At 41.1% G+C, this 24,339-nt stretch overlaps 1 protein-coding gene across 1 annotated transcript in view; it reads left to right on the top strand.

Moving 5' to 3' along the window:
- Positions 1-24,339, top strand: part of FAT2 (FAT atypical cadherin 2) — a 190,950-nt gene that overhangs the window by 115,316 nt on the left and 51,295 nt on the right. The window contains exons 7-10 of the mRNA XM_082253266.1: positions 799-938; positions 6,737-7,012; positions 16,453-16,663; positions 19,521-23,567. Of these exons, the coding sequence (XP_082109392.1) occupies positions 799-938; positions 6,737-7,012; positions 16,453-16,663; positions 19,521-23,567 (4,674 nt within the window). The remainder of the gene's footprint in view (positions 1-798; positions 939-6,736; positions 7,013-16,452; positions 16,664-19,520; positions 23,568-24,339) is intronic.

The following is a 24,339-nucleotide window of genomic DNA, read 5'->3' as shown; positions in this document are numbered from 1 at the left end:
GTCTGGTATGAATTCTTAGGGAGACCCCACGCCATTTTTTTTTTTATTTGGGCATGGGGTACCCCACGCCATTTTTTTCATGTTTTTCTATCTCTTTTGCTGGGAGCCGACAATACATTACAGCCGTGAGCAAGTTTGAATTAAATTTTTTCCATTAGAAATGTCAGTATTGCTGCAACAGGGTACATACATCGTACAAATGCGCCACTTTGCAGGCACATTGAGGGGACCTCCCAGGCACAATATTTAAAGGTTTTTTTCATTTTTATTCTTTCACTTTAAGCATTAATAAAATCACTGCTCTTGTAAAAACGATACATCTACTATACATGTATACATTTCTTAAATCATAATCTCAGCTTATTGGCATGTAATAATTATTATTTCCCCTGTTTTGTGGTACTGTACATTTAGGGCAGCCATAGATCTCAGCCAGCATATAGATACGCCAGACACAAAGGAAAGACTTTTTCCCTTTCCTTGCTTGTTTTCAGGCAACAACTTTTCATTGCATGTTTGATTTCTGTCTGATCGGAAATGTTGAATTTGCCTGAAAGTAACCAGGTCTATGGCCAGTTTTAGCAAACATCTTACCTTGTTTCTAGGGTTAGTCTTCTGATGGCATTGAAAAATGATCAGATAATACCAAAAGTGAGCCCAGGTCATTGAAGACTGGGAATAAAAAAAAATGTCAAAGAACACCAAAGTCCTAGGGTCATTACAGGCTGTCCAGAGTTAACCTTAAACTGTATATAACATTTGCTTTAGTCTATCAGTGTAATTCTGTCTTTACCAAAGGTGGAAACGATGAGCTGGATTTTGACATCGACAAGACCACCAGCGGTTTGGTCATAGCTCGACCTTTGCAAGCAAGCAAGAGATCCTTTTATAACCTTACTGTGCAGGTTACAGATGGTTTCCGGGCTGTTAGCACCCAGGTAAATTTTACCTTTGTAGTGTTTGCTATTCAAACTAAATGAAATAATGATTTAAATGTTGATGACATAGGGATTTATGCTGTTTTAAGAGTTCCCGAATTAGTTGGTGTTATATAAAGAAGTCAAATAATGACCTACAATTCAAGTCATCTTATAGTAAGAAAACAGTGAGCATTAAACTATACCACATACTGTATACATCAGGGATCCTCAAACTACGGCCTTCCAGCTGTTGTGGAACTACACGTCCCCTGAGGCATTGTAAAACTCTGACATTACCAGACATGACAAGGCATGATGGGAATTGTAGTTCCTGAACAACTGGAGGGCCATAGTTTGAAGCCCCCTTGTATACATTTATGCACTGGCCTAAAAGACCATATGTGTGCAAAAGTTACCAGCTTATTTATCACAGGGCTCAGATAAGGCATTGGACACAAGGGTGTCCATGCCTCAGTTGTTTCTCCTATGTGTTGGTGTTGTGCCTGACATAGGCTTTTTGATAATCGGCTCTGTGCAATCCCTAATGTTGTCAAGCAATCATAACGCATTAGTAGTAACAGAAGTACATTTCTGTTTGTCTACAGTAGGCTGTAACAGCAGGACTTCCTTCCAAACAGGGTCACCCTCCACCCTACCTTATACTTTGGAGGCTGCTTCTTTTTCTCACTTGTTTACCCTTGTGCATCAGTAAGGGCTGTACAACCAAAATGTTATCCATGTGCAGAGAACCTATTATTCTGATTTAGCTCTGGTGATACAGAAATCTACTCATATAAACATGAACCAGTGAGGTGTCACTTAAAGCGGAGTTCCGGGCACAAAATCGACCTAATCGATTTTGTGCCCATCCGCTGGATCTTCTTCACCTGAAAAGGAATTGGATAGTTAGGTATCTATCTTCTCCTTCTCTGGCAATCGAGGATCTACAGTGTTTTGTCTAGCTAGGGAGCGACACCATAGGAGCAGGTGAGTAGTCTCTTTAGAGATCTCATTGTTGGTGGGTTTCTGTCAGTAACAGGATTTCCAGTGGCACATGGCCCTAAAGCTGCTAATTTTCTCATGTAAGGTAGGAAATTGCTTACTTGATAGTGATGAGTAAATTAGACAGCTCATGAATTTAGAATGATGGTTTTAAAATAGATTTACTCTTTTGTATTTAACAAAAAGTAACCTTTACAAGTCCACAATCAACTTCAACTTGTACCTTGACCAACTCCATTGTGACTTTTGGAAGAATGTTTTGCCTGACCACAACTTATCAAACAAAAAAATGAAGGTTGTACTAAAAAGGCTTATACAAGAAAGTATACTCAGGTCAGATAGTATCACAGCTTATCATGGTAAATGCATTCCCTTCATCACAGGGACAATTGAAAGATCATGGTTCTGTATCAATGAAAACTCACCTGGAAGTGCAAAGTCCAAAGGGATAATGTTTACATATGTATATGTGTGTAATATCAGTAACCCTTTTGTAAAGCAGCTTGCATTATAGGATTAGGTTCCCATGAATAAGTGCTACAGAACATGTGACAACCTGACCATGTGTGAAATGAAGATCATGAAATCAGTGCCAGCCGTTGGTAACACAATCCTGCAAATCGGAAATTTTTTCTGATACCAAAGAGCTTTGCATTGCATGCATTGACATGTCCTGTACAATGCACATGCATATCAGATAAAGAAGTGATCTTCTTTCTGATGGTAATTATTTCTAATGGAGTATTGGGAGCTCTTGTGCGTTGCCAGCTTACTGGCATGGTTCAGTTGTTTGCAAGAGGGAAGGCAAAAACATTTTCTGTAATTTTCCTGAAACATGATACATTGCAGCATGTTCTGCATTTAGGTTCAATCCACCCAAGCAGATCCAAGTTTTGCTTTGTGTTTGTGATCAGCAGTGACCATTGCATTGTCTCTTACAAGAGAACTCCAGAAAGAAGAACTTTTTGTGTGCTCGTAAAACACTTTGAGTGACACAGCTGATTGGAGTATAATGGTTATGTTAAACTGATTTGGCTCAAAGCAGATTGACGCTCTTAAAAACATTTGCCCCATGTTCCATGAAAATGAACATTGTTTTTTTGTACTGGTAAATGTTGATGTTGCAGCCACTTTTTGCCAGGGCTTCCTCAGGCAGACTCACCTCCCTGTATGTGCAAATAAATCCTCCCTTGCAGGAAATATATTTTATTAGCCCGTATTTTTTTACAGTACATAACACAGAATTGCGGTTACTATGGAAGCCTTTATGTTTTCCCACTAAAGTGAAGCATGCAAAGATTGTTACACAAAATGTTTTCACCCAACAACTCCTTTGCATGTTGCAGCTTGAAAGCTTATGGAATTGTTTGGTTGTCTTTTATGGGTGCCTCCCCACTTTTAAAGTTTGTGGTAGATATGGTCATAGGGTTAGAGTAAAGGTCTCAGCTGCTCAGCTTTTCATATGGGCTCAAGGGATGCCTGAGCAAGGCCATAGAGGCTGTTCTTATTGACTCCTCACTGTGACTTTGAAATGTCAAAGAGGCTGTACCTGGTGATTCCCAGTCTGAGCTGAGGAATACAAGAAAGGCTTTTACTGGTGATTCCCAGAAGCTGCTCCTTGGGATCCCTAAAACTGACTGAGAAATGCCACAGAGGCTATTTCTAGTGATCCCCTGTCTCACCTAGTGAATGCCAGAGAGGCTGTTCTGGGTAATCCCCTCCCTGACCCAAAACCTAGATTAGAGTGAGAATATCACAGAGGCTCCTCATGGTGATCCCTGGCCTAGACTGAGAAATATCAAAAATGCTGCTCATGGTGATACCCTGTTTGAACTGAGGAATTTTACAGGGCTGCTCCTGGTGATTCTTGTGTGCCCGTTAGGACTTATTTAAACTAGCAAGCATGTGTGGTAGGGGACCCTGCAGCCATGTAGCTGACCAATTGCCCACCACCGTTTCTACACCTTGCCTTATTTTCTGCCATCTTTTAAGGTCAGTACAGAATTCATTAGCTGACAGGTGCCTGTATGATTGTGTACCTCATTTACAAATGAGCTGGATTTTTTCTGTAGTTGTTAGCTACGCTTCAGTAGTCAAGACTCATGTATAAGGTCTTTCCGTGACAGCTTTAGAGTACAGAGCTAAATGACTGAGGACAGATGCAAATGTTCCTTGTTTTGTACTAGCTGTTTTGATACACGTGAGCACAGTTTTTTTTTTATCCTTAATTCCTCTAAAACTCAAGCCTTTTGTTTCTGTAACCTTTGACAGTTTTGGGAATACCTGGCTTGTCTACTGTTAGCACACATGCTTATCTTGGCTATACATGTTAAGTTTGATAAATTAGTCACCGGCCTAATGCTTAAGGAACCAAATCAAAGCCAAATACTTAAAATGTATGCATGCATTCTCCATGCTCCATTAAATAATTACACACTGGATCCTTTTGTCAAACACTGAGCCAAGCAGATACTTTTTTTTCCAGTTTTTAACGTTGGTTTTATCTTTATATTTATACACTGTCAGGAGTCAACTGTTGTAAAACATATCATTCTTGGATCTTTTTTCTCAATTTACTTTATAAGTTTTTTTTTTTGTTTGTTTTTTCTTTTTCTTTTCTTCTTACATGACCTGATCTTGTTTGAACTCAGAATAGACTTTCCCTTTATTACCATTGTTTACATAGATTTGTTTCGGCAGCCCAGATTATGTTTAACGTTTCTGGTGGTAAATGTTAATTGATGAAAAAAAATTAAAAAATTAAGTAAGAGATCTGATTGGTTGGTATAGATGGTGGCTTAACTATTTCTCCAGTTTTAGAAGACCAGCCCTTTTGGGACAAATGTGTTATTTATGTGAGAAAGGGGATAGAAAGGGACTGCACTATGTTGTCATATATATGGTGTAAAATTTTTACTATATCCAATGGAAATAAATTACCTATCTTTACATTTTCGCTGTTACTACTAATGGAAAATAGATATGACATTCTTTTATAGCCTCACTTTTCTATGAGCTGTATTCTGTACAACATGAAGGGTTGAGACATTACTTGAATTTTGTTTTCCAATGTCCTGCATATTGTTTAGTTTGTGATTTTTTGCCCCCTATTTTCTACTAGCAAATATGCATACCACCTTGAATACCTTTTAATTCTCCTGCATGGCATCATATGGTAGCATAAAATGTTAATGACTATCTTCTTTTTTTATAACTATAATAGAACAATGCTAGTTTTTGTATGCACCTGGGGATACAGGTACTGATTTGCAAAGGACAGTGCCCAGAGAGGAAAGTATTAGGATTGGGATCAAAAGATTGCATTTGTGGAACCTTTACCGAGGTGGGGAAGAATCTGAGTCCGTAAACCATAACCCTCAATTACATGCTAGCTTTCATTAGTCTTAAAGAAAACCTGTACTGATAAAAGTAGGTTTAGAAAAACACAAGTTGCCTGACTGTCATGCTGATCCAAGGTCTTTATACTTCCTGAGTCCCTGACCACGAAAAAATGTGCAGCCAGTGAACTATTCCCATTGCCTACACTAGCCAGGCAGGAACACTGCTATGTTTACAGGTACTTGTACCCTGACATCCGCTGGCCATTCAATACTTCAAGAAGTGTTGATCTCCTTGGTTCCATTTCTCACAAGTTCCTTTTTTACGTGAAGAACAGCAATGGCAACCCCATATTTCTATCAGGAGTATATATTTTTAAGAATGAGAGGTCAGAAATCATAGCCCTCTTATTTTACTCATTGCAGGTTTACTTTAACAAACTAGACTTTCAGTAGCTTGTGAATTTCGAAGCAAGTTCCTCATGTGATTTTGCATGTCATGCATAGGTCAGCCTATTCAGTTCAACAGCTTGTCCTATGCACGCTTATCACCGAAAATAAACTCCTATTCCTTACAATTTTAAAGGCACATTTTTCCACGATTGCAGCCCGACAATCGTGGCAACATCGCATTGCATTTGGGGTGTAATTTAGAATGAACGGCACTCAAATGGTCTCCTCATGTTTTGCAGCAACTGCAGCATGATTTGGAATCGCAAACAGAATCATGGTGCTTCCAGCCACGATTCCAAATCACAAAGTATGAATGGGGCTTAAAAGTAGACTTGGTGCTATTTGTTCTACCGCTTTGCCAGCTGCACTTTTAATCCACATCATTAAACTTTTTGATTGCCCTTATTTCCACTGATCCTATTGTGATTCATGAGTTCTTGCTTTTCTGCATCATACTGCTTGCTCTATTTCAGTTGCCATCTTTTGAAGGGGTTTTATGCTTTTAACCTTTCTTCTATACGCCTCTATTCCCTCCATCCCTTTTCACATTATATTTATCTCTTCTTTTACACCAGATCTTGGCCATGCCTACTTACCTACAAGTCTACATGCCAATTACATAAAAACCAAAGAAACCTTTTATAGACACTTTTATAATTACATTTTCATAATATCCAGAAGATTTCACTTACATTTTTTTCACCAAAATCTTAGGGATATTTGCAGTAGTTATAACATAGAATTAAAGCTCTAATCTACAAGTGCTGTGATTCATTTGGAATTGGTGTGTAGCTTTAAATTTGTGAGGGTGCAATGCATGGCAAAGCAAGAAGGTTTGTTTTAATGCCCTTCTCCTCAGCAGCACATACTCACCTTCACCTACCTAATTGGATAGAAATTGAATGGATTGTTTAGGGAGACCCTCACATTTAATAATAGTCAGCATGACATCTGATCTAAGATTGTATAATCAGAGTGTACTGTGTGGCAAAATGTACTTTTTCTCATTCATTTCTATTACAGGTTTATATCTCTGTTGTACCATATAATCATCACCGTCCAGAGTTTCAGAAGAATCACTACACTGTTCAGATTCCGGAAGATGTTCAACTAGGTTCTGAAGTGATCAAAGTTACAGCAACAGATCAAGACAGCGGGAACAGATTAATCTATAGCATCCAAGGCAGCGCAGACCCAAGAAGCTCTAAGATGTTCAGGATGGATCCTAATTCTGGTGTCCTGTTCACCACAGAGACTATGGACTATGAGACGATGCCCATTCATATTTTAAATGTCATGGTATGTACTTGGCCTTTAGCTAAAGACTCTTAAATCTTTTAAACAAAACCTAGAACTGTAGTGAAGGAGACTGAGCCTTCTAGCACCTACCAAAACATGGTATCAGAGTTACTTTTTGATATGCTAATGTTTAGCTATTTATTAGTTATCTATTTGTATTTGCTGGATGGAATATTTAATTCTTAGATTTTTTAAAAATGTGTGCAAGTGAGGGTATACCTGCCTACTTTCTGAGATGAGAAAGGAGGGGCTTCTTTTAGCACAAAGTAGGCAAAAGACAACCCATGCCACAACCTAAGTTATGTGGACAATGGACAAATAACATGCAAAAAAATGATTGGTTAAACCCAAAAGCATTTTTTTCCCACCACAACCTTCTTTATACTGGCTTTTCAAAAGTATGAATATCCTCACAACAAATTTAAAGGTATCAACTAGGGTTGAGCGGACACCTAGATGTCCGTGTTCGACGGGTTCGGCCGAACTTTAAAAAAAAGTCCGGGTCCGTGTCCCGGACTTTTACCGAACTTTTCCCGGACACCGAACCCCATTGAAGTCAATGGGGACCCGAACTTTAAGGCACTAAAATGGCTCTAAAACACCAAAGGAAAGGGCTAGAGTGCTGCAAATGGCAGCAAAACGTAATTAAGAGCATGGCAAGTGCTCTGCAAACAAATGTGGATAGGGAAATAACTTAAAACAACAAAAAAAAACAGAAAAATAAAACAATGTTCTTCTTCATCTCTGAAGGACGAGGCCCATATGGAGTAGGAGGGAGGTTGAGGTGGTGGTGGATGTGGCGGTGACATAGGCGTGCGCACAGGGTGTGCTGGGTGTGCCTGGGCACACCCTAATCACCTAGGGCACATAGCATTGCCAGTGAGGAGATGGGAAAGATCTCCCTGGGACCTGCTCTGCTCTATTTCTCCTTGCCTACAGGTACATGGCCCCGATACATTACTCTCCCTGCTGGCAAACACATGCATGTGTATTTCAACTTTGGGGTGCACACCTTAATGCAATAGGCTGCGCACACCTATGGGCGGTGTAGGTGGAAGCGGCGGTGGAGGAGGACCAGGGCCGGATTAACAGCATCATGGGCTTGGTGCTGAGGATTTTGAAGGGCCTTAAGGGCCGTGCCTTGCCATGCACCCAGAGGAGGAAGGGTGCAGCCATGCATGCCTAATTCAACATGGGATGCTGTCTCTGAAGCCCATAAACACATCCATGCATCGCCAACTGTCCCTCCTTGTCCGGCCTTCACGCTGTGTGGGGAGGTTCTGAGGGTGCTGCCTGGGGAAGCGAGCATAGAAGCCAGACTTCTGTGTTTACAAGTGACAGAAGAGCGGTAACAGTGAATATGGCCAACCCGGGGCCTATATAAAAGGTAGGGGCCTGGAGCTGCAGCTCCAATAGCCCCTACATTAATCTGGCCCTGAGGAGGAGGACGAGGTAGCCAACACTGCTTCTTTTCAAAAATTTTAAATGAGGGTACACCCCAAAAGAGTGAGAAAGAGCAAAAATGGAACAATGGGTGGGTAAGGTCGGTATCCATTGCTATTCTGCATAAGGTACGGAAAAGTCCCGTGGGATCCATGCCTGGTTCATTTTAATGAACGTGAGCTTGTCCACATTGTCTCTGGACAGGCGGCTGCGCTTGTCTGTTATAACGCCCCCAGCCGTGCTAAATACCCGTTCAGATAATACACTGGCTGCAGGGCACGCCAGCACCTCCAAGGCGTAAAGGGCAAGCTCAGGCCATGTGCCCAATTTGGAGACCCAGAAGTTGAAGGGGGCAGACCCGTCATTCACTACATGTAGGCGTGTGCACACATACTGCTCCACCATGTTGGTAAAATGCTGCCTCCTGCTAAGACGTTCCATCTGAGCTGCTGGTGCTGCTGTTTGTTGTGGCGTGCTGACAAAGCTTTTCCACATTTCGGCCATGCTAACCCTGCCTTCTGAGGTGCTGGCGGTGCCCTGGTTGCGTTGGCGACCTCCTCCTCCTCCTCCTCTGCCTTGTGCTTCCACTGTGGCCCCGCTGTCAGATGGGAATGCCAGCAGCATGGCGTCTACCAGCGTGCGCTTGTACTCGCGCATCTTGCGATCGCGCTCCAGTGAGTGAATTAAGGACGGTACGTTGTCCTTGTAACGGGGATCCAGCAGCGTGGCCACCCAGTAATCAGCACAAGTTAGAATGTGGGCAACTCGGCGGTCGTTGTGGAGACACTGCAGCATGTAATCGCTCATGTGTGCCAGGCTGCCCAGAGGCGACGAAAGGCTGTCCTCTGTGGGAGGTGTATCGTCCGTGTCCTCTGTATCCCCCCAGCCACGCACCAGTGATGGCCATGAGCTGGCCTGGGTGCCACCCTGCTGTGAACATGGTTCCATCTCCTCCTCCAGCTCCTCCTCCTCCTCATCCTCCTCATCCTCCAGAACTGTGCCCCTGCTGGACAATTGTGTCCCTGGCGTTTGTGTGTGCAGGAACCCACCCTCGGAGCCCCTTGCGAATGACTGCCCTGAAAGCCTTTGAAATGTTACCTCTTCATCCTCCTCCTCCTCCTCCTCATCCTGTGCCACATCCTCTTCCATCATCGCCCAAATTGTTTTTTCAAGGAGGCATAGAAGTGGGATAGTTAAGCTGAGAATGGCGTCATTGCCACTGGCCATGTTGGTGGAGTACCCAAAACAGCGCAACAAGGCACAATATATGCAAATGTCAAATATGCAAACTATGCCGCAATTTAATGTTTTTTACACCAAAAGGGTGTGTATTGAATAGCGGAATAGGATAAAAAACTGTGTATCTCACACGTACAAACACAGACTAGGCCCGATTAAATTTTTTCCTACCCTAAAGGGAGGATGAGGAAGAGGAGTATGGAACATGCAGCACCCTCAAATCTTCAGAAGTATGAGATGAACCCCAAAAACTTGGAAAGGTGGATCTCTCTCACACGTACCAACACAGACTATCCCCCAATTTAACTGATCCCCAAAGGTTTTTGATTAAATAGCGGAATAGAAAATATGATCCAAAAAAAGTGTATGTATATCACACGTACACAACCACACTAGGCCCCAATTACTATTGTTTGTACCCCTAAAAGGCTAGATGAGGAGTAGGGGGGGTATGGAACAGGCAGCACCCTCAAACCTTCAGAAGTATGAGATGAACCCCAACAACTTGGAAAGGTGGATCTCTCTCACACGTACCAACACAGACTATCCCCCAATTTAACTGATCCCCAAAGGTTTTTGATTAAATAGCGGAATAGAAAATATGATCCAAAAAAAGTGTATGTATATCACACGTACACAACCACACTAGGCCCCAATTACTATTGTTTGTACCCCTAAAAGGCTAGGAGTAGGGGGAGTATGGAACAGGCAGCACCCTCAAACCTTCAGAAGTATGAGATGAACCCCAACAACTTGGAAAGGTGGATCTCTCTCACACGTACCAACACAGACTATCCCCCAATTTAACTGATCCCCAAAGGTTTTTGATTAAATAGCGGAATAGAAAATATGATCCAAAAAAAGTGTATGTATATCACACGTACACAACCACACTGGGCCCCAATTACTATTGTTTGTACCCCTAAAAGGCTAGATGAGGAGTAGGGGGAGTATGGAACAGGCAGCACCCTCAAACCTTCAGAAGTATGAGATGAACCCCAACAACTTGGAAAGGTGGATCTCTCTCACACGTACCAACACAGACTATCCCCCAATTTAACTGATCCCCAAAGGTTTTTGATTAAATAGCGGAATAGAAAATATGATCCAAAAAAAGTGTATGTATATCACACGTACACAACCACACTAGGCCCCAATTACTATTGTTTGTACCCCTAAAAGGCTAGATGAGGAGTAGGGGGGGTATGGAACAGGCAGCACCCTCAAACCTTCAGAAGTATGAGATGAACCCCAACAACTTGGAAAGGTGGATCTCTCTCACACGTACCAACACAGACTATCCCCCAATTTAACTGATCCCCAAAGGTTTTTGATTAAATAGCGGAATAGAAAATATGATCCAAAAAAAGTGTATGTATATCACACGTACACAACCACACTAGGCCCCAATTACTATTGTTTGTACCCCTAAAAGGCTAGGAGTAGGGGGAGTATGGAACAGGCAGCACCCTCAAACCTTCAGAAGTATGAGATGAACCCCAACAACTTGGAAAGGTGGATCTCTCTCACACGTACCAACACAGACTATCCCCCAATTTAACTGATCCCCAAAGGTTTTTGATTAAATAGCGGAATAGAAAATATGATCCAAAAAAAGTGTATGTATATCACACGTACACAACCACACTAGGCCCCAATTACTATTGTTTGTACCCCTAAAAGGCTAGATGAGGAGTAGGGGGGGTATGGAACAGGCAGCACCCTCAAACCTTCAGAAGTATGAGATGAACCCCAACAACTTGGAAAGGTGGATCTCTCTCACACGTACCAACACAGACTATCCCCCAATTTAACTGATCCCCAAAGGTTTTTGATTAAATAGCGGAATAGAAAATATGATCCAAAAAAAGTGTATGTATATCACACGTACACAACCACACTAGGCCCCAATTACTATTGTTTGTACCCCTAAAAGGCTAGGAGTAGGGGGAGTATGGAACAGGCAGCACCCTCAAACCTTCAGAAGTATGAGATGAACCCCAACAACTTGGAAAGGTGGATCTCTCTCACACGTACCAACACAGACTATCCCCCAATTTAACTGATCCCCAAAGGTTTTTGATTAAATAGCGGAATAGAAAATATGATCCAAAAAAAGTGTATGTATATCACACGTACACAACCACACTAGGCCCCAATTACTATTGTTTGTACCCCTAAAAGGCTAGATGAGGAGTAGGGGGGGTATGGAACAGGCAGCACCCTCAAACCTTCAGAAGTATGAGATGAACCCCAACAACTTGGAAAGGTGGATCTCTCTCACACGTACCAACACAGACTATCCCCCAATTTAACTGATCCCCAAAGGTTTTTGATTAAATAGCGGAATAGAAAATATGATCCAAAAAAAGTGTATGTATATCACACGTACACAACCACACTAGGCCCCAATTACTATTGTTTGTACCCCTAAAAGGCTAGGAGTAGGGGGAGTATGGAACAGGCAGCACCCTCAAACCTTCAGAAGTATGAGATGAACCCCAACAACTTGGAAAGGTGGATCTCTCTCACACGTACCAACACAGACTATCCCCCAATTTAACTGATCCCCAAAGGTTTTTGATTAAATAGCGGAATAGAAAATATGATCCAAAAAAAGTGTATGTATATCACACGTACACAACCACACTAGGCCCCAATTACTATTGTTTGTACCCCTAAAAGGCTAGGAGTAGGGGGAGTATGGAACAGGCAGCACCCTCAAACCTTCAGAAGTATGAGATGAACCCCAACAACTTGGAAAGGTGGATCTCTCTCACACGTACCAACACAGACTATCCCCCAATTTAACTGATCCCCAAAGGTTTTTGATTAAATAGCGGAATAGAAAATATGATCCAAAAAAAGTGTATGTATATCACACGTACACAACCACACTAGGCCCCAATTACTATTGTTTGTACCCCTAAAAGGCTAGATGAGGAGTAGGGGGAGTATGGAACAGGCAGCACCCTCAAATCTTCAGAAGTATGAGATTGTGTTCACTGTACCCCACAAAGATTGAGTTCACTGCACCCCACAATGATTGTGTTCACTGCACCCCACAAAGATTGTGTTCACTGCACCTCACAAAGATTGTGTTCACTGTACCCCCCAAAGATTGTGTTCACTGCACCCCACAAAGATTCTGTTCACTGTACCCCACAAAGATTGTGTTCACTGCACCCTAAAAGGATGTTGTTCACTGCACCCCACAAAGATTGTGTTCACTGCACCCTAAAAGGATGTTGTTCACTGCACCCCAAAAAGATTGTGTTCACTGTACCCCCCCAAAGATTGTGTTCACTGCACCCCACAAAGATTGTGTTCACTGCACCCCAAAAAGATTGTGTTCACTGTACCCCCCAAAGATTGTGTTCACTGAACCCCAAAAAGATTGTGTTCACTGTACCCCCCAAAGATTGTGTTCACTGCACCCCACAAAGATTCTGTTCACTGTACCCCACAAAGATTGTGTTCACTGCACCCCAAAAAGATTGTGTTCACTGTACCCCCCCAAAGATTGTGTTCACTGCACCCCACAAAGATTCTGTTCACTGCACCCCACAAAGGATTTTGTTCACTGCACCCCAAAAAGATTGTGTTCACTGCACCCCAAAAAGGATTTTGATCACTGCACCCCAAAAAGGATGTTGTTCACTGCACCCCAAAAATGATTTTGTTCACTCCACCCCAAAAAGATTGTGTTCACTGCACCCCACAAAGATTGTGTTCACTGCACCCCAAAAAGATTGTGTTCACTGTACCCCCCAAAGATTGTGTTCACTGCACCCCACAAAGATTCTGTTCACTGTACCCCACAAAGATTGTGTTCACTGCACCCCAAAAAGATTGTGTTCACTGCACCCCAAAAAGGATGTTGTTCACTGCACCCCAAAAAGGATGTTGTTCACTCCACCCCAAAAAGATTGTGTTCACTGCACCCCACAAAGATTGTGTTCACTGCACCCCAAAAAGATTGTGTTCACTGCACCCCAAAAATGATTTTGTTCACTGCACCCCAAAAAGGATTTTGTTCACTGCACCCCAAAAAGGATGTTGTTCACTCCACCCCAAAAAGATTGTGTTCACTGCACCCCAAAAAGATTGTGTTCACTGCACCCCACAAAGGATTTTGTTCACTGCACCCCAAAAAGATTGTGTTCACTGCACCCCAAAAAGGATGTTGTTCACTGCACCCCAAAAAGGATTTTGTTCACTGCACCCCAAAAAGATTGTGTTCACTGCACCCCACAAAGGATTTTGTTCACTGCACCCCACAAAGATTGTGTTCACTGCACACCAAAAAGGATTGTGTTCACTGCACCCCAAAAAGATTTTGTTCACTGCACCCCAAAAAGATTGTGTTCACTGCAGCCCAAAAAGATTGTGTTCACTGCAGCCCAAAAAGATTGTGTTCACTGCAGCCCAAAAAGATTGTGTTCACTGCAGCCCAAAAAGATTGTGTTCACTGCAGCTCACACACAGAAAAATGGATGTGGATCACTGACACCTGCCTATCTCCAATCCCACACCACACAGCAATATCGATTGTAGTTTGTAGAACACAGTTTCCCTAAAATTCAGCAGACTCTGTCCCTAACAGGATTGAGAAGAGATCGTAGATCAGGATTGAGTGCAGATTCACCCCACCCCCCACACAGCAATATCGATTGTAGTTTGTAGAAGACACTGACCCTATAATTCAGCAGACTCTATCCCTAAAATGCCTACAACTCGCCCTGCCTAAACACTCCGACCTGTCCCTCAATTCTATCCGGACACAAATGGTTTTTTCCTGCCTATCTTTCCCTAATCAGCAGCCAGCACATTGATGTGTGCTCTGTCCCTTAGCTAAGCAGCAGAATGACGCTGCTGCGGCGGCTGCCTCGAACTTATAAAGACTTGGTCACATGCTTCAGACGGCCAATCACAGCTACTAAGACATTTGCAGGCATGGCTGGGATGGCTTAAGGCACACCAGTTAAACGATTGTTGATTGGCTGTTGAAAGCCCGCCATGAAAAGAGCGCCAAAGCATGCAAAACCCGGAAATAAAACGACCGAACACGGATTTTTACCCGAACATACAGTAAAGTGTCCGTGTCCGTGTTCGGGTAAAAAAAATCCAATTATTCGGTACGAACACGAATAATACAGTCCGTGTTCGCTCAACACTAGTATCAACAAAAGATAATTTAACAAAATTTTTACCAATCCTATAAAGTTTTTGTTTTTATAAGAACATATTTAAAATAAATCTTACAATGAGATGTGTTTCTACAGATACTAATTAACCCCCATATATATATATATTACTTCAGGCACCACTGCCTTGCTGTAAATGCCATACTGTAGTACTGAGTATGCAGTGGGATGGAGATTACTCAATGCATTTCTCAGACAGTGGGGTCTGCTTCATCAGGGGGAAACAGAGGTACTGTATACCCCCATTTCTTTCTATAAAGCAGACCAGAATGTCTGAAAATCCTCTGGAGTCATTGCAATCCAACCGCATGCTCAGCATTACAATACGACATACAGTATACAGTATACTTGTATTATTCTTCAACATTGATATGTCTGCATGTGATATACTGTGTGTATATATATATATATATATATATATATATATATATATATATAAATAAAGTGGGTGAAATAAGTATTGAGCATTTTTCGAGGTGCTATTGACATGGAATTTTCATCACATGTCGGTAACAACTCATGCAATCCATACAACCAAAACAAATAAGTTAATGTGTAATAGAATGGAATGACACAGGGAAAAAGTATTGAACACAGGAAGAAAGGGAGGTGCAAAAAGTCACTGGAAGCCAAGACACCAGCTAAAATTGATCAGTAAATAGAAAGCTATCCTGCCCCTTGTCAGTGCAAATTAATATTAGCTGGTTCAGTCTCAACTGATGGCGTATAAAAAGGTGTCTCATTACCAAGGTGTCACACAAGAAACATCCCATGATGGGTAAAAGCAAAGAGCTTCACAACCTTATTGTTGCAAGACCTTCACAACCTTATTGTTGCAAAGCATACTGATGGCATTGTTTACAGAAGGATTTTTAAGCTTCGAAATTTTCCAGTGAGCACTGCTGGGGCCATATTCCAGAAGTGGAAAGAACATAATTTGATCATAAACCAGCTAGGATTACGTGCTCCTTGCAAGATTTCTGACAGAGGAGTGAAAAGAATTATCAGAAGAGTTGTCCCTAGGGGCGTGCTTCTAACTGTGAAGGGATGTGGCTGTTTGTGTAACAACAGAGATATACGATCCTGCATAGCAGGACCATATGATCTTTGTTCTTACACAGGGGAGAATGACAGGCGGCTTTGTTTACATTAGCCGCCTGCCTTTCTCCCTCTCCACCCGACGATCGCGAGTGACCAGCGGACATCGGGTCCGCCGGTCACACGCGCGGGGGGGTCCATGAACGAGCGGGGGCGGGAGCGCGCCTCCGGCGCCGCGCGCTCGCCCCCTAGAGCCTCACAGGCTAGCGACGTAGTACTACGTCGCTTTGCCTGTGAGGGGCTGACTGCCGCAGTAAATATACTGTGGGCGGTCAGCAAGTGGTTAATGGAAATCTCCACAATGGGAAACAGATGGCCGAAAAAAATTACAGTTAGAACACTCACTTACTCTACTTAAATAAAGAAAATGTTTGCCTGTAGTTCCACTTTAAGTAATTGTGAAATAAACTGAAAATATGCAACTGTTTTTATATATTTTTTTTTACTATGTAGGTTCGTGATCAGGAAGTTCAAATCAAGAGGAATTTTGTGAGGATTACCATTCAGGTACAAGACATCAATGATCATTCACCTCACTTCATTCACCCTGTTTATGAAGGAAGTGTTTCTGACTCAGCTTCTGTGGGATCCGAGGTGTTAAGAGTCCAAGCTACGGATAAAGACCAGGGGCTCAATGCAAAGATCCAGTATTTTATTCAGTCAGGTGAGGCTACCACTTCTGAGGTCACTATGACCTACTTTAAAGACTGATATATTCCACACTATACTTGAGAGTCCTATGATAAACACTTGAAGGCACTATCATTGATTCTTGGGATAACTTTAATTCATTCTTGATACTTTTTTGATCCACATTTTTTCCACACAGCTTTTGACACAACTCTGATTCACCCTTGAGAAACCTAATAAATCATCTGTCTTCTTGGTGCTGTATTCTCACATAGCATGGATGGGTTCTAATAGGTATACCTTTATGAATGTTTATTTACCATTTAGAAGCTCATTGCTAAAATATGATTCACCTGTTAAGGTATGGAAGGAATAGCAGAAAGAAATATCTTCCTGTAATTCAGTTGATAATCAGGGAATGGACATTCAAATATTTATTTATTCTTAACAAGTAGTAAATTATCTTTAAAACAAGCTCTTACAAACCTCTGTAGCTGCAGGCACTGTGGAGTAATTCATCCTTAAAGTTCTCAGCAGAAACACTGAAGTCATCCTCGTCCTTCTCTTATTAGCTCAGCTTACTCTGCTTCCCATTTTAGCACTGACTCAGCAACCTTCTAGTCTTCCAATATCCACAAAGGGAAGGAGCTGTGGGAACAAGGTGAACTGAGTTTTGAACTTTGAGGATATATTTCCCCACAGTGACTACAGGTACAGAGGTCAGAGAGGGTTTGTTTCCACTTGTACCTGTATAGGGCAGACTGCTGGACATATCACATCACTCTATAAAATCTTATAGTTTACAGTGGCCTATTCACTTAGATCCCTTGGAAGCTATAATGGGCAGTGAAATTAATACTTAAAGTGGATCTGAACGCATAAAATGAAAGTTGGCTGTCTTACCGTGATTATATAGGAACGTTAATTATGCAGTACCCAAAAAGATTGTGTTGAATTCCTAGGTACTGTGAGCCTCATAGCTGTATATTTGCAGTATATCTTAGGCACTCTGCTCTCACTGGTATTCCAACAAAAATAATATCACTACGGTGCTGTTCACTGGCCTCTTTGCTAGAGAGGAAGCTACAGTGCAAAGATCTCAGTGCTTCATTTGTTCTGTGGATCTTCCTCTACCTCTCCTGCTGTTTATTGAATATTCCACCACCAGTGTTTAGATTACCAGTCATCAGGGGAACAGGAAGCAAAGCCCTTACCCCTAGCAAAATGACTGCCTTCACACATTGACAGAAAGTGGAACAAGGGTAGTAAGTCCGTAACAGGGAATCAATTAGCCTCAAGGAGCCTACATTCAACACCGGTGACTAGTCTTGGAAAGTTTTAAATGGTCTCCTAATTCTCAGTCCTGTGTCCACTGGGGTCTTCATATTATTGGCATTAATACACGCCAAGGGGTTGACTTACTAAAGGCAACTGCACTTTGTAGGTGCAGTTACACTCTGCAAGGGCGTTTGCTCCAGAGCTTAAGAAATGAGGGGAAGCAATGCTGACTTCCATTATTAAATCATGCACAGGCAAAAATACATTTTTTTCAAATTTCCTTGCATGTGATTGGGTATTCTTTGCAAAGTGAAGCATCACCTCCTCATTTACTGCAGTCTATTTGTCTTTAGTAAACCACCCCCATAGCCTGACAGCTGCTAACAAGACTTTCTCTTGCATATTGTATTGAATTTGGCTCCCCATACAACTTTGAAAGCGCTGCTCTTTTTTTATTTTTGGTTTGGAGCCTACTTTGGTTTGGAGCCTAAATTTCATGTCGGTGTGAACTGTGCAGTAAGCTTTGAAAACCATTCTTCAACCCATTGTATTCATATTGTCTTTAGAACAAAAGTATAATTAGTGTCAGTTGTCTTACAAAAACATCTTCTAAATCTCTGACCACAAAATTGAGAAAGTGGATATAAGCCTATTAGTGCTGCTTTAAAGTTAACTGGTTCTACTTCCACTGGGAGGATTAAACCTGTACTTTGTCAAATTGGATAAGTAATAATCTTTCTTGATTGATACAAAATGAATTTATGTGCACAGGAAAGTATTTAACACCAAGTGATAAATGAGTAGACAATGTGTTGACTCAACATTCCAACCTTTTAACATGATATGTAGCTGGTGAAGCCTTCAAGTGGGATCGCCACAGGTTCTTCTATAGTGACACTGTATTGCTCATATGAACGCTCTTCCAAAGTTCAAAGCAATGATCTTGGTTTGTTTTGTATGCTCCTAAATACACCTACAGCACAGCTACTAACATCCCTGCTGGTTTTTTAAGGCAAATAGCTTAAAGTGGTTCTAACGTCTTAAAATGTTTTTACCGTAATGCATTTTATGCATAAAGGTAAAAAAATGCTCCAATACTGGTTTCCCCACTCTTTCTCCCTAAACACTTACCTGAGTCCTCTATTGATCCAGCGCTGTGCCCAAGTGCAGCTCTTTTTTCTTCACTTCCTCTTTTTGCTGTAAGCTCTGCTGCCACTAGTCAAAGCCTGTGAGGAGAGGGTAGGGGGTGGCCGAGCCACACTGTGTGTCTATGGACCAACACAGCCCAGCTCAAGAGCGCACCCACACAGGTGCCCCCATTGGAAGCGGCTTTCTATGGGTGCACTCATAGTGACCATGTTTGCAAAAAGGTCCTGCATACTTATTCTAGATCAGCGACTCAAACAATGGAGGTAAGAAGATCAGATTGACAGGCAGACAACTAGAATTTTTTAGAAGGCTGGGACAGCAATAGCAGACATGCCTTTACAGTTAGGAAAATATCTCATCTCTAAAAAAAAAAAAAAAAAATCCTGGATTAATAATTGTGGTTCCATTATTTAAACAGGTATGAGCCATAATAAACGCATTGCTTTATTTTTATTTTTTTACAGGCAACCGTGAAGGATATTTTAATATCGACAAGTCTTCTGGCCTGATTACTTTTGCTAAGACACTGGAGCAGCAAACAAAGAGTTGGGTAACCTTGACAATCATAGCAGTAGATCAGGGGACACCACCGTTTCAGGACATAGCCACTGTCAACCTACAAATCAAACCTTCTGACACATCAACACCCAAGTTTATTTTGAGAGAATATGTGATTGAAATCAGTGAGTCAATGCCTATTGGCTCATTTGTAACCATGGTGTCTGCAACAAGCTGGTCTTCCATTAATTATGACATTAAAGAAGGGAATGAGGAAGGTTCTTTTTACCTTAACTGCTATTCTGGAATAATCACTACCCAAAAAAATCTGGATTTTGAGACCATTTCTTCTTACCAACTCAAAATACGCGCTAACAGCTCCCTTGGATATTACAGTGAAACAACCATCTTTATCTACATTATTGATGAAAATGACAACTCCCCAATTTTGTCACAAAGCATATATTTGGGTCAAATTAATGAAGATGCTCCAATAGGCAGCATGGTGACCAGTATAGACTTGACCCCTCTGATCATTCAAGCTACTGACAATGACACTGAAGCAAATGCTATCTTGAGTTACCAAATTCTGGATCCTGAAGTTCTCAGATACTTCAAAATCAATCCAAGTATGGGAACACTGTTCACTGTGGCAGAACTTGACTTTGAGATAGCAACTTCATTCTCTTTTGATGTGCATGTATGTGATTCGGGTATGCCAAGTCGGTTTGCCTCTCAGCCAGTAAAGGTCACCATACAAGTGATTAATGTAAATGATTCTCCACCCAAATTTTTGAAGGACATATATGATCTGAATATTTATTTACCTGCATATAATCATATGCAAATCCTAACCATGGCAGCTCGAGATGTAGATTCAGAAGTAATGTACAGCATTTTAGAAGGCAACACAGATAATGCATTCTTGATTGATTCAAGATCTGGTGTCCTTGTTTTAAACGATTCCTCGCTCTTGAAGTCATACCGTGAACTTTCAATAAAAGCTTGGGATGGCTTGTACCATGACACAGCACTGTTAAAAATTAATGTCACTCAATTCAGAAAAACCAACTTGAAATTTGATCAGGCTTTGTATACATCAAAGGTGACTGAAAATGATCCTAGCATTAGGGTGTTAAATATAGTGGATGTGGTTGGAATTCAACTAAATGAGCCAGTTAGTTTTTCAGTTCTTACATATACAGAACTTTTCCAGATAAGTCCATCCTCTGGAGTTCTCCAGACAAAAGGTCTAGCATTTGACAGGGAGAGTCAGAGCAAATATGATGTAATAGTTGAAGTTAAGGACGGCAGGAATCCAACGCGGGTGTCTCAGGCTAAAGTTGAAGTGTATGTTGAAGATGTCAATGACAATGCTCCAGAATTTATTAATACTCCATATTATTTGGCTGTAGAAGATGGTATAGAGCCTGGTGATGTCATCTTCCAGGTGTCAGCTATAGATAAAGATACTGGACAAAACAGTGCTCTAACTTTCCAGTTGGAAGACGACTATAAATATTTCAGGATTGACCCATCTCTAGGAGACATTATTCTTAGACAACCTTTTGATTATGAAGCCTTAAATCAGTATGTTCTAAAAGTGATTGTCAGAGACCATGGTGAACCCTCTTTGCAAGCTCAAGAAGAAGTAGTCATCATTGTCCGAAACAAATCTAATCCCATTTTCCAAAGTTTATATTACACAGTGAACTTGCCAGAAAATGTACCTATCTCTACTCCAGTTTTACACATTCAGGCTCGTAGCCCAGAAGGATTCCGTATTATTTACAATATTGTTGAGAATGAAGCTCTTAGTTTTTTTAGCATTGACTTTAAGACTGGTTCTCTAAGCGTTTCAGGGCAGCTAGATTTTGAGACCAAAACTACACATCTGTTAACGGTTAGAGCCACAGATTCGGCTGTAGGCCATTTTTCGGAAGCACGAGTGTTAGTTAAAGTGGAAGATGTAAACGATCACTCACCTGTCTTCTCTCAAATGGTCTACACAGGACATATTATGGAAAAGCTTCCACCATATCAACCAGTGATTCAACTGCAAGCTTCTGATAAAGATTCTGGGAAAAACCAAGAAGTTTCATATCATATCTTGGGAAATGACACAGAGGAAACTCATGCATTCTTCCATATAAACCACAAAACTGGTGAAATCACAACCGCACAAGAGTTGGATTATGAAACTTTGCGTCAGTTTCAGTTCAAAGTAAGAGCAACAGATAACGGTTTGCCACCTTTGCATGCAGATGCACTTGTCATTGTCAATATAACTGATGTAAATGACAATCCTCCAGCGTTCAGAGAAACACACTATGAAGCTAATGTAAGTGAACTAGCCAACTGTGGCCATATTGTTATTAAAGTCCAAGCATTTGACCTTGATAGTGTAGATGCTGGCAAGCTGGAGTATCTTATTCTTTCTGGTAACAATCATCGACACTTCACTATAAACAGAACATCTGGAGTAATCTCCTTTTCTAATCTCTGTAGAAATAGTTTGGATTTATTTTACCAGCTACAGGTCGCAGCTTCTGATGGAGTGTACAGGGATACTGTACCAGTGTACATCAATATTACCCATGCCAATAAGCACACCCCATCCTTTCAACAAAATGTATTTGAAGTAGAACTTGCAGAGAATGCAGAAATAGGCACTACAGTGATTGAGTTGGCAGCAAATGATCCTGATGACGGACCTTATGGAATGGTGGATTATAGTATTATTAATAAATTGGCCTTAGACATGTTTTCCATTGACAGCAATGGCCATATAGCAACGCTGAGGAAATTAGACAGGGAAAATGCGACAGAGAGGCTTATTGCCATCAAAGTTATGGCAAAGGATGGAGGAGGTAGGGCAGCTTTCTGCACAGTTAAAATAATTCTGACGGATGAAAATGACAACCCTCCTCTGTTCATTGCCAGTGAATATATTTTATCCGTCCAGTCTAATCTTGGCAAAGGAACTCCAATTATTCAGGTGCTTGCTTATGATGCTGATGAAGGGCACAATGCTGATGTTACCTATTCTATTGATAAATATGATGAAGATCTAGTTCAAATCAATCCTTACAATGGTACTATCATTGCAAAAAAAAGCCTATTAGGGCTGGAAAACAAAGACATTACTTTTACAGTCATAGCAAAAGATGGTGCGCCTCCAAATTGGAGCTCACTTGTTCCTGTTCATCTCCATATTGTACCAACAGAGGTCACTTTGCCCAAGTTTTCTGAACCGTTGTATAGTTTTTCAGCATCTGAAGATCTGCCTGAAGGATCTGAGGTAGGACTAGTGAAAGCAACGGCAATGGAGCCAGTCATTTATAGCCTAGTCGAAGGTACAACTACAGAAAGCAATAAAGATGGAGTATTTAGTCTAGATAAACACACAGGAGCTCTGGTGGTAAAAAAAGGAGTAGACCATGAAAAAACCAAATGGTATCTTATTGATGTTCAGGCCAATTGTCCCCACTTGGGCAAAGAATTAGTGTCTTTGGTTTCAGTAAGCATCCAAGTGAAAGATATAAATGACAATCAGCCCATTTTTGAAGCCGACCTCTATAGAGCTTCATTAACAGAGAATATGCCAGCTGGGACAACTGTCATACAAGTTACTGCAAATGATCAAGACACAGGCAATGATGGGGTAGTAACTTATAGCCTCAAAGGAGATACTAGGGAAATTCAAAGTTTCTTCACCATCGATGCTGAAAATGGTTGGATTAGAACCCTAAAAGAACTTGATTGTGAAAAGCAAGAGGTCTATCAATTTTATGTAGTGGCTACAGATCAAGGAAAGAAAATACGCCTCTCATCTGAAACCATGGTAGAAGTGACAGTAACTGATGATAATGACAACCCTCCAAGGTTCACCTCTCAAGTATATAGGGAATCCATAGCAGAGAACAGTGAATCTGGACAGATCATAACTACCCTCAAAACTTGGGACAGTGATATGTCTGAAAACAACAGGAAGGTCGTCTGTTTCATAACAGGTAAGATGACGTGACTAAGAGGTACTGCATGCATGTTGTGAAATGTTGACCAACAATGTCCAACAACTGAAATTATAAAACTTTTTCTAACATACGTACATTATAGTGACTTTAAGGAAGCTGTCTGTCTATTTCTCAATATATATATTAGAGATAGATAGTTAGTTATTGCAGTTTTTAAAACATTGAACCAAAACTGGTATTTATACAAACAGGGCCAACTGAATCCCAAGCAGACCTCTTTTACCTTTTAGAAAGATGTCACATAGAATGTTTGACATGAAGTGCTCTCTAGATAAAGGCTGTTTCTTTACCTCACTAAAGTTTTCCTGTGAACACTCCGCAATCAGTATACTGATACATAATACATGTTACCTAACTGTGTTCCTTGAGTTTACATGAGCAACATTTGCTACTGTAGTGGGGGAACAGGGCTTGCTTTCAAGGACAGGGATTGATTTAGGGGAAAGTTGTGCCATCAAGTGCATAAAAGGTGCACAGTGCTCTAAAATTTGTTTAATGATATCTAAAACATCTTTAACAGTGAGGCTGATTTAATAAGAAAAATGAGAATCCACAACTGTTTGAATATTTACTTTAACTATCCAATCATGCGAAAAGCAAATTCCTGTTCATTTTGAACATCCACTAATGAAAGTATGATTTTCACTTGATTGGATAACTGAAGTAAATATGCACAAACCAGTTTGAGTGAAGATTTTCAACTTCTTGTTGTTAAATATGTTTTAAATCTGATTAAACCAATTTTTTA

The sequence above is a fragment of the Pelophylax lessonae genome (genome assembly GCF_965119305.1).
Source record: "Pelophylax lessonae genome assembly, chromosome: 4".
NCBI lineage: Eukaryota > Metazoa > Chordata > Amphibia > Anura > Ranidae > Pelophylax > Pelophylax lessonae.
Note: the sequence above shows the minus strand (reverse complement) of the source record. Positions and strands in the feature narration are given on the sequence as shown.